Source organism: Bombus huntii, chromosome 12, assembly GCF_024542735.1.
Source record: "Bombus huntii isolate Logan2020A chromosome 12, iyBomHunt1.1, whole genome shotgun sequence".
In the NCBI taxonomy this organism is placed as follows: Eukaryota; Metazoa; Arthropoda; class Insecta; order Hymenoptera; family Apidae; genus Bombus; species Bombus huntii.
In genome coordinates this window covers 9651172-9663740 of record NC_066249.1, presented here as the reverse complement: position 1 = coordinate 9663740, position 12569 = coordinate 9651172, and the positions used below count along the sequence as shown (strand labels likewise).

The window sequence follows — 12569 nt, the reverse complement described above, 5'->3', positions numbered from 1 at the left end:
TTATAAAATATATATATTACATTTCAATCATATAATAACATATATATTATACTCTCGTTTGGAGAAGAAAGGAAACACGCGGCAAGATGAAAAAGAGAAAACATAAATAGCATATTAGTAAAATACATTCGGCCAGAGGTAGAAATAAATAAGTAACGAAGAGAGGTGCTCTTTAAGATGCTTCCACACGCCATCGATACCCCATAAATTTAGTTAGATCCCGTCACTATAGCAAACTGCGGGGTAATAAAAGTAGCGTCACGTAAAAGCGAGATATTAGATAGTGAACTGGCTGAAGATCTCGTGTGACTTCGTGCTTTTCTTTGATAACCGTCCCGTGTCCGGACGTATTCCTCGATTGATCGCTTCGCGAGAGTTTAGCGCAGGCAATATGGAAGTTTTGTACGCCATACCTTCTTCTCACGCTCTTGCTGTTTCTTCTTCTTCTGCTTTCTCGAATCTCGAAGGATACTTCCGTGTCCATCTGTGTATCACGGAATAAAGATGGGCTTGTTTGCGTGATTCCAGTAAAAGTTTCGAATTTCTACGTTTGAATTTTCTACTCTTCTCTTTGCTCCAAACTTGGACACCTCTCACTATATTTCATCATTTTCATTCTGCTTTATCTTTTGGCTAATCAAACTGATATTTCTGTTGTTATCGTGAATTTGCTACCTTTCGGTAAATTGACCAAATTTTATATCGTTCGATTGTTTATTCTTTCGATCGAATTTCCTATTCTGAATCTTTTTACTCTTTTAATTTTGGAATAAATTGATTAAATTTTCTATCCACGCGTTATCTACTTTTTCTGTTCTTCAAAGAATTCATTGAATTTTCTATTTTCAAATTCTTCGTTTTTTTCTATTCTTGACAGAATTAATTGAATTTTCTATATTTGAATCCTCTATCCTTTTCATTCCTGAATGCATTTTCGATTCTCTTCTTTTGTAACTTCAAGATCTTTCATTATGTTTCTTCTGTTTTGAACATGAAATACGTATAATTACTTGTTAAATATATAGTATAATATTAAGATTATTAGTATTTTTATTTTCATCTATAGAAGCTAACCATTTTGTTGCATAGGAATAGAAGTAAGGAAGTAAACAGTTAGGTTATGTCGTTTTTCTATTGTTTTGTATGCTCGACCAAAAAGAAATTACATTTCATCTCAATCACGTGAGCTATCGTGTATGATGCGTCCAATAAACGTTATCATAGGTTGATTTATGTCTCTGAAATGAATTATTCAATCCTTCGTCAGCAGTGGTGGTATCCTTTAATTTAATGTATAAATGCATTCCGTTTGATTTTATGTTAAGTTACCTACTATTCGATTTAACGCTTCCCCTAAAGATTTTATTCGAAACGTCGGACATAAATTTTCTCTTTACGACGTTATTAATTTCATTTAATATTTCAATGGATAAATCTCGTTCAATTAATTTAAGAAACGATACCTAATTTACTTAATTTATAGGTCTAGATAAATACCTATAAAAAGTTAGTACCCGTTGCATAGAGAATCATACAAAGTTCTCTCTCCAATGATGGTAATACGTGTCATTCCATTATTATCCTCCATCATTTTTCATTTATTCATTGTGGATCACTAATGGCCCGTGATATAATGGACAGGTTGCAAGTGATAAATATGGCACAGCTAATGACATTATTATGCGTTTCACGACGATATGCCGACATTTCAATGATAAAAACATCAGCATAATAATTCGGGAAGCTCAAATGAAAACGTTCGCTTAATCCGAAAGCTTTAAAACGATTTTATACTTCGTTTTAAAATATTAATTCCGATGCAAAAATATCATGCATTTCTTTTTAGCTTACGCTAAATCCAATTTAATTTAATTTGTAATTGAACCTTTCAGGGACCATACTAATCGAAAAATTAATCTCACGCATGTTTTCCTTTCTTCCAGGAAAACAAACATATATTTCAATTCTGTTAAATAAAATATTCGTCATATTACACAATACAATTGCTATAAGTGTATATGTAATTGTATTATAAAAGAGTGGTGTTTAACAATTAAACACATCGATGGAGATTGATTTCGTAGACCCGTTTAATTTTTATTCGACGATAAGTTAAATTGTAATTCACTTTCCCTAATACTGACTAGTGGAATGCTTTATTACCTAAAGTATCGAACAATTTGACAAGAATCGTCTTTTTAATAAAGTGACAAACATAATTTTAAAAAATTTACCCTGTAACTTAAAATACTCTTCATATCATGTCTTTACGAGAAATATACTAATACTTATAGATTTAAAATATTTATTACTTGGAAACTGTGTGCTCGGATAATGAGATCAACATTTCTAGAAAATGACGTGGATTAGTTTGGCCATCGAAAACCTTAACCATTGTTCGGAATGAAAATTTCAAAGCCGTCCTAATTTTATACTACTCCAACGTACAAGAGATGTAATTCTAATCCCAATATTAATAAAAGAAAAATGGGAATAAAGCGTTCAACACAACCTAATACAATTAATTGAATCATCCGCAAGCATTTCACAATCCCAGACTGGATATATTCTTCAATATTTTTTACTCTGAACTATTTTCAAAATTACCAGTACATATTTATCAGAAATTAACCGAGTAAAATTCCAAGCCAATCACCGACGAATCAATAACGTTCGCGTGATCAAAAATTCAAATATTCCACGATATTTCGCGCATGGGTAGAAAAAACAGGTGCTCAGGGTTAAAAACATGGGCAAGAGGGAGAATCCGTGATATTACGAGCGATAACAACACGAGATGCAACGCTCCGATTACATCGAACATTTCTCGTGGCTTTTAACGCAGTCGCACGAAAACAGAGACGCGCGCTATTCCGTAGCAGGGCCGCGTCAATTTTCCCAATAAAAGCGTTCTTCGTGATCGGTTGCTTGCTTTATATACGCCTGGCAAGTTTATTAGACCCGCGAGCAAACATTTCGAACGCTTTGGCTCGCGTTTCACAGAACTTAATATCGCAGCTGCGAAGAAAGAAAACAGAAGTGGAAACTCGTTCGCGTTGCTAGGTCGGCTTTTCCCCGTTTCTGCACGAGCTTTATCTTTCAGAAAAATATCACAAGCGCACAGCGTTTGTACTGCAACGCTAGATTTCATGCGGCTTACTGATGGTTTTACATGTAATCTCGTGACATCAACAATAGCGTTCAGAAGTAATACGAAATTTTGATAGGTTTAAGCTACATACGTCTACGTCTATGTCACATAACAAAAACATATCACTATATAGCTATGTTATATAGCTATATTATAGCAAACTTGTGTAACTTGTTGAAGAAACAAAGAGAAAAATGTTATACATGTACAAACAACCAAGAGATGATACCTTATGAAAAAATAAAAAAATAAAATTCAAACAATAAAATTTTTTGCCCGACGCCTAATTTTCGAGAAAACTGACTTTGAAAATTTGTTTGATACATGTGAATTTGACAAGTCACCGACTAGGTACGAACAAACAGTAAGAAGAAAGTTATACTATATGCGAAAATAAGTGAAAAAGGGAAATAAAATTTTTCTGTTTAAGACTTCATTTTCAAAAAAATTGAGTTCTTTTATTTTTAATTAATAATCGGTCTAGTACACGAGTATGATAAATTTTCAAATTTACTTTTTTCGCAAACAAAACGTCTTGCGAACAAATTTTATTCTACATTTTCTACTTATTTTCACATTTAGAATAATATCTTACCGATTCTTTTTTCCATTTAGCCTAAAATTAGCCATGTTCAAATGTACTTCACAAATTTTCGAGTTCAACGTTCTCGTTAAGTTAAGTTAATCCTCGGACGAAAAGATTTTATTCTATATTTTCTTCTTGTCTTTTCATAAGAAATCACTTCACGACCGTTTTGTACCGTTACTCGGCCACACTCTGTATAGTATTTTGTACAGATATATATTTACACGCAATATATATTTACAAATACGCGCTATGTAACATTTTTTCTGTTATATAATATATCAAGCTATATAATAAAGATGATAAATAATCGCGAAAAGGGAGCCACTTCTGATTTCGATGATTTTCAAGTATGTTATGGAGTTCAACATTTTGTACATTTCTCCTATTCACATAACTGGCAGTCGTTCTTAGTCTTTGAATTAAAATCTCCCATAATTACCAAAAAGGAATCTCTCGATAATTGTGTCGTCATCACCCCCCCCCCCCCCCCCTACTGGGAATAAGTTCCCCTCGACGCAACATGAACCTCGACGACCAGCCACAGTCGATTAGTGTAATACGATCCAATGCCAGATATCGCCGAGACAAGTTTCGTATGTACCAACTCAAAAACGAAACTTTTCTATTTCTGACGTTTTTTAAATTAAACTTTTACTAATGTACTTGTAAGGACTTTCTGATTAAAAGGAGACCAAACACGATATAATTTGTATTAGATTTACTCACTGATATTTACTATCACTTATTTAATTATCCTTTATTACGTACGCTAATATGCTCCAAATTACATTGTATTTAGTGTCATTTTAATCAGAAAAATAGTTGTAGTAACAAAAGTGTTGGTAGAGGTTTCATTGATCACAAATCGAAACTAAAATATTTTCATTTTTGAGTTAAAGGTCTCAACTTATCGGGAGCCTTTAATATTTGCCGAACGCTTTGACTATCAATCCTTCTTTCTCTTTCACCCGCGTTGTCCCTTACTACGTTCGGCACAGCTAAGATCTCAATTTCGAGATATAGAATCGTTCCTACCTCTTCATAGCTGCAACACTTGAGTCTCGAATTTCTGGTAAATGTCGAAGGTTTCTGTATATGCAAAAATGCCCCGTCGCTCGACCTTAGTTTCGAAGCCAGATTGGGGTTAGTAGATAGTATAACATTAATCTGGACATTGCGAGGCGGCCGGCCATGCGAATCCCCTTATCAGTACTAATATAAACAATTCTGGCCGGTCGCATCGCGGCGCAACCGGGTTAATCTTATTACTAGCCGAATCCAGCGTGAAAACTAGAACCGACCGCCAGCTACATGTACAGGAAAAAATTGTTCAAAATGTTGAGCTCTACAAAGTCATTTCGAAATCATCGAAATCGGAAGTGGCTCTCTTTTTGCGAATATGTATTACAAAGATATTCAATGATACTGGTAACTTGTATCTTGTGACTTGTATAGCATCACTGCATAATAACGTTAGTTCAATTGTGACTTTGCTTTCATAAAAATTGTCTTTCGTAGTCGATAAACATGGAGACACTATGGATTTCAATTGAAGTGATTCTGCATGTTGATAGGATTACGTTATTCGATTGTTTAAAACCTGCCTTTTTTTGCATTTTCGTGATTAGAATATTGATTAGATATGATTAGAATATTATTGTAATTAGGATATTAATGTAAATAAAACTTTGTAAAGGTGTTGTACATTGCAGGATTAATTTAAGAATTTGAATACATGCAAACACAGAAATCGAAATAATCCAGAGTGAAATTTTATAAATTTATTTATTGAATTATATTAAATGAAATTAACATGTTATTGATTCAATTTAGCCATCGAAGAGTTTGATAATCGTACGAAAATATCATTCCGAGTTAGTGCTGCAAAATGTAAATTTCGAAACGTCAAATGGTGGAAATGTGTTACAGGTTACAAACAATTGTGTTCGACCGTTCGCGGAAAGACGCGATCGCGAGGAAGTGCTTTAATGGGAGTCGTAAATTCCCGTTACGATTATACAATCGACGCCACGAAATGATCGATCCCCTATTTCGTTTAGGATAATAGAGGTTGTTGAATAGATTATAATACTCAGGTGACAGGTTATAATTTACACTTTATTCCAACAACTTGTAGACAAGATGGTTACGCTCGGTGCGTATAGATATAAGTTAAATAGGTGACTGATCTAAGGGTGGAAACCCGGTCAAGAGATGTTGACTGTTCTAAAGATGGAAAATCAGTAAAGTTTGGTAACGATGCTCTCACAGAGGAAAACTCTTGCTGGGTGTTGATCGCCCCACCACTGGTTGCTTGCGGATGGAAATACCGAGAAAAATAAGAAAACCCACGTTTCCCCACTTTTTACCTGACAGATCAATAATCATAAGGAACCTGTTGACTTGAAGATGTTTTATACCAATTAACGGCCTTAACGGTAGAATCGAAAAACTTAAGTTTATGACAGTTCCTTAGGATTATTGCGGTCCGCTTAATTATAGTTACACAGCTAGTGGCTGCCTCCACCGTAAAGAGTCACCGGACGTAACAAATTGTAATATGCATGATACCTTATAGCTTAACGCAATATTTATCAATAGATACTACGAAAGTGTATTTGTAATAATGTAGTGAAACCCGTTTCCTTCGAAACTAGGAAACGAACGGAAACTCAGTTTACGAAGATTTATCGCTAACTGAAAATGTGACAATTAATAGAGCTAGGAATAATTGCGATGCTAAATGTATGTTTCATATTTTACGCAAACATAAAGAATTCTCTCAATTTAAACAATATCTTTTGTAGAAAAGAATAACTAATAGAATATTCATACATAACGTCTACTTAATAAAATTAAGAACAAATATCACTTTATACGTTTAACCAAAATTAAATTTCGAGAAAGGAAATGTTAAAATTCTTTCCAAATAAAAATTTCCAGAATCAAATACGATATGAATATCCTCTTTTCACACAAAAATTCCATAACATATTTAATGTAATACTCCTAATATAACATATACAATCAAAAATACACTTTACCTAATAAAGAGAAAGACTCACTTCCTTTTTATTTCACAATTCAATGCCCAAAATCTTAGAAATTCTTTTGAATGTTCAAAATCATTCCATGAGAACAATGCTAAAGTTGTTACAAGAGAAACTCAGTACTCACAAATCGACAGCAAACGGCATCATTATTTATTCTCAGCAGTATTTGAAAAATTATTAAAGTCTCTTCTCAAGTACAGTTTCCAGCGCATCGTGCATCGGAATGCGTCTTCCTAATCTCAACTTCTAGCATTTTCATCGTCAGCTAACCATGTATACGACGCTCGTCTGCTTACAGTTTCGACACAAGGACGCAAAGCACCCTGGAACAAGGGAAACACTGGCAGGATATCAGCCTCGACAAACGTGCCTTCTTCAAATACTCGGAGAAACCCGCGAAACTCATCCTCGAGTCTGTCCGTGAGAGTGACGCCGCCGTTTACAGATGCAGGGTCGATTTCAAGCAATCCCCGACCAGGAACAGCAAAGTCAATCTCACGGTGATCAGTAAGTGTTCAGCAGATCAGGATCTTCGCCTCGTGGTTGATCCTTCTCCGCTTGTTTCTCCCTTGCATTTATTTCTTTCTTCCCCTTTCTATTTTCAGGCACGACCTACGCGCGAAATATTTAAATATTGAGAATATAGAAATCGATAATGTATTCTATGTTATATCGATACTATGTTATAACGTTCATAGAGTTGGTTTGCTAGAAGAATGATATAAATTAATGTCTTATGGAATAAAGGCTAAAATTTATGTTTGAGACAAAAAGTTATTACCAATTCATTGATTTTTTAACAATGGAAATATTTTGTTCCATATTTTTCTGTGTATAATATTTGCGAGCTTTTTGTTTATGTTTTTTGAAGATTGGGTTGAGATAGAAAATTATTAATTAATTAATTTTTTATTATGCAAAAGTTTCGCTCCACACCCTTTCACTATATAATACTGCAAGAGATCATTTAAAAAAATCTCCATTTCGATTCTATATCTTTATATTATGCTATATATATTTATTTATATTTATAGAAATACGAAATTGTATAAATGTTTACAGCCTAATGACAAATAGACATATTGATACTATAGAGCAGCAATATATGTTGCATCCCTGATGATCCCTACAAGAATATATATGTCAAAAAGATATTCCAAAAAGATTTTAATCACAGATAAGAAGCTCATATCAAGTTTCGTTCACTTTGAAAATTTTGAAAATCTTTTTCTGTTTCATCTTCTGGTCCTCCTTTCATTGCGTATTTCATCCTTTGCGCCGTTTTCCCTTGTATCCTCTACTATATACGTATTTCGTCTGTCCCTTGTGTCTGTCCGTTTCATTCTCCATTAATCTTCTCATTCTTCCGTTTCCTCTGCTTTGAGTCCCCTGCATCCATTACTTCCTTTTGACACGGTAATGCAATATCTTCAAGTCTTTGTCTTTGCTTGCTTGTTTATTACGTTTCCTTTTTTCCTATAGCCCCTGCACCCTTGTTCATTTGTGTATCCGTCGTCGTGCTCTTTCATTTCTCATTCTGTTATTCATTATTCCTTCCTTTTCTCATTTTTCATTTTAATATGTAGAAGAAGTCTTACAACATTTACCTTCTGTATTATCAACTTTTATGTTTGCAGTGTCAGATATTTTTATTGTTTTCTTTTTTTTTTGTATTTCTTATTTGCGCATATTTATACATTTATGGGAAAATTAAAACTAATACTACAAATATGACAAAATTAATATATGCTCCCAATGAGGTCGAGGCATAATTACATATAATTATTTTATTTTCATCATATTACTTTAATTGTGATTATTCATAGTATATTTAAGAATAAGATTGTTTATTCGACCAATCGCGGGGAGACGTAATCGCGAGGAGAGACGTCAACGGGAGTCGTAAATTCCCGTTACGATTATAACGTTATAAGAGTCGCCCGGCGTAACAAAGATTATTTGTAGTATATTTAAGTTAAGTTAAGTTAGGGGTTGGTTAGGGGCTAATGTCAAAGATGTAATGATATATGGAATGAACATATTATACAGAAATATACTACAGAGAATGTTCAAAGTAACTGTTTAAATTCCATTCCTTTCGACATACATACACATAGAATTCACAAAAATATCCTACTAATAAGGCATAGTACATTTAAAATGAATACTTGTTATAATATTACCACATTTAAAATGCAAATATTATTATAAATTACAAAATTGACTTATTGTAGCTTGTATTAATATTTTTTACTTCTCCATTCTTCATGAAAAAAGGGTATAATATTTAGTGGATGAAACAAATCTGTGCTTAGGTTTCATTTCTTTATTCAGCCATCATAAAAATATGAATCTGCATAAATATTCGCCATTTACTGATACGATTCTACATACAGGTTTTTACAGTTTCCATTTGTATTTTAAAATAAAAGTTCCGCGCCACTCCGTGTATTTGTATTTGTATTTGTTCGCATATTTCGCCATATCTCTGGTGAATTCCTCATATACTCTTCTTCAACACGCAACTTGCATTCTGCCTTATTCCCTCCGTCCATTGTTTACTTTTTTAATACGTGTACAGAAAAGTATACAGCAAGTCGGAATGTCATAGAAACATAAAAGAGAAATAAAAAAAAAGGTGCAGTAGAGTCATTCGTATTCCTGTCAGTACATTCAGTTCGCACTTCTTTTCTTGATAAATCCCTAACTTTTCCTCTTACCCAACCGCCCACTTCTTTCGTCTACACCTACGCCATTTCCCTCTTTTTCTCCATCTTATCAATTACACACTTCTCGCTAAGCAAACTGGGCGATACATAAACTACACTTCTATTTCTCTGTGTTTCCTGTTTTAATCTTCCAACTAACGAAATCTCGTTTAATGATCTTTTTATTTTTCTTCAATTTTCTTCCTGTGCTGTGTTGTATAAAGCGTAATTTTATTTCTTCGTCGTTTTTTGTTCTCGACGTCAAAAATGTCTCTTTCGTATATACTTTTTTCGTATTTTTGGGATTTTTCTGACTAATAATTTTTGGATATATCTTCTCGTTTAAAGATTCATCATATTATCCTACGTCTTCATCTTTAGAAAACAATAAGATTTTATTCCTACATTCTTTTGTACAATAATTTGCTCGCGTGATAATTGTTTTCTAAAGTTTCCTTTATTTCACGCTACTTAGATTAAAATAATATCTTTTTTTGTTTCCTCTCTTTCAAGTCAAGAAAATCTCGTTTACCAACTTTCTTCGCCAAATAATCTTTATAATTTTCTCCTTGTTTTCAAGATACGCAAACTATCTCTTTTTCTTTTTTCAAGATCGATGAAATTTCATTTAGCGATCTTTTTTCGTTAAACTTCTTCGCCTAATAATCCTTTTCAAACTTTCTCTTACCTTCATATTACGCAAACTGCCTATTTATTCCTCCTTTTCCTCCATACCAAACACAGCCTGTTTATTCATTTTTCTCCTCAAACTTCGTTTCCTAATAATTTTCGAAATTTCTCCGTGATAGACACGCCAGTTCTCGTCCAAATCAGCTTTTATTATTCTTTTATGTAGACGCTTTATACCTCATTACAGTAGTGATTTTCAACCTTTTCCACCTCGTAGCAAGGATAAACTGATTACTAAAATTCTGTAGCACACCAAAATGACATTTGTGCTAGTGTGTTTACAAGTATTGTTTCTTGACAAGGGAGTAATAAATGTTTAATATGACTTCCTTGTGTATGAAAGCACGTTTCAATTCTATGAATAACATTTTTGGTAGCTTCTGTTAATATTATCCGAGATATTAATGATGCTTCAGTATCACATTCTAATAATGAATAACAACAAGAGATCAGTAGCATTTAACGTACTAAGTGGTAACAATAAGAAATATTTGTAAACGCAATGGCACATAATATTCCAAATAATTGTTTCATTAGGAGCCTTGTATGACCTTGACCTTTATGTTGTAAACATAAAAAAAAATGATGATGATGATGAGGCTATTATATTGGTCGTAGAAAACTACAAAACTCTTTCCTCTTCATTTATTCCTAATGAATTCCATTTACAAGAAAAACACTGGCTAAGAATTACGTGAACATAGCCTGTACATCTAGAGACGTCAAGTAATAGTATACAGATTACAAGAGAACGGACTTATTGTCTATAAAAATCAATAGTCATTTTAATGAAATTTCAAAATGTCTTATACGTATAACACATAAAACATTTCTATAGTAACTGTTCAAATACTTTCGTAAGCTAGTACATGTGTAGAGGACTTGTGTAGAGGATGCTTGACCGTGAGATTTACTAGATTTTATTGCTCGTTGTCGTAACCGTCGAATATATTTAAAATACCAAATTAGTATACAGACTATATTTGCTGAGACGCTCGTACAGAGTATAAATCAAAAGAGTATAAAGCAAAGAGTATAAAGCAGAGTATAAAGCAAAGTAAAATTGCTAATTAATACTCAGTAAATGCTCGCTAGATAATCGTTGATAACTCGGCAGACAGCTCATCGATACAGAAAGATACTCCTAGATACTGATAGATACTCACTCGAATAATAACTCGGATAATCTCTCGGACAATAACTGCTCGCTCGCGATCACGTCCGTTTATTTATACCGGCCGGGGGAGAGTCGGAAAATCCAAATTCGTCTTTATTCGACGGTTGCATGTAGCGGCGACATTGTTTTGCCCGGAGTTTATTTATCATTACGTTTCATGCGTCAAGGCTGTGTGAATGTCCCGAGGCAAAACAACAATGTGAGTCGCTCTCGATTCGCGTCGTCCTTTGACTCCTGTGCCGCTACACACGTATATGTAGAAGCATCAAGTAATAGTACACAACAGTACATCAGATAATATATAGCTTGCAATAAAACATACTTATTGCCTATCGAAAACAATAATCATTTGAATGAAATTTCAAAATGTTTTATATGTATAACGCATGGAATATGCACATAAAATTTTTCTATAGTAACTGTTCAAATATACTCATAAGCTAGTATGTATCTAAAATGTATAGGCATTAAGTAATAGTATATGGACTATAACAGAACATACTTGTTGTGTATCAAAAGCACAAAAAATATTTTGTTCTTCTTAATTCATCTTCCTCTTCACCCATCTCTTCATACCTGTTCTTCTAGCAAAACTGCTTCGAGAATTCACTCCCTCTGCCTTCGATCCTGTTGGAGTTGATCGAGGTTTGCCGACCGTTCTTCGCAATTAGCCCGAGCAAACAGAGAGTGGATTCGACCTTGTTGACCCGGATCTACGGTTCAGCAAGCGACGATTAAGGCGAGTTTTATCTGAAAGCCGTCACGGATTGGGGGAAATGCGAAATTCGATTGGTGATTTTACGACGCTCGCCTCGTCGAAATTGCGACTTCGATGTCGACGATATCGATAAGTAGATTCGTACCTGCGGATCTTGCTGTCGCGCGAAAGAATTCGTTTTCCTTCTGTTTCTCTTCGGTTAATCAACGATAAGGAAATTCTAGGAAAATTGAAGTTCTTCTGCTTGGCTTGTAGTTCTTTGAATTTTTCTTACCGATTCCATTTGGATAATATAATAATCTTTGGATAAGTATAATGGATTATTTATTAAAAAGTACTTTCACTGAAAGTTCAGAGCGCTTTTCTTCGATTAAGCAAGAATAAGAAAATTTCACGAAGATTGAGATCCTTTTTTGTCTTCTTCCTCCGTTCGGTTTGTATTTCTTTGGAATTTTTCTACCGATTTTATTTCCATGTATAGTC

The 12569-nt window shown here is 33.7% G+C and overlaps 1 protein-coding gene across 7 annotated transcripts in view; it reads left to right on the top strand.

Moving 5' to 3' along the window:
- Positions 1-12569, top strand: part of LOC126872192 (hemicentin-2-like) — a 548719-nt gene that overhangs the window by 440775 nt on the left and 95375 nt on the right. For all 7 annotated transcript variants that reach the window (XM_050631835.1, XM_050631841.1, XM_050631836.1 and 4 more), the window contains one exon: positions 7092-7300. In XM_050631835.1, coding sequence (XP_050487792.1) covers positions 7092-7300 — 209 coding nt within the window. The remainder of the gene's footprint in view (positions 1-7091; positions 7301-12569) is intronic.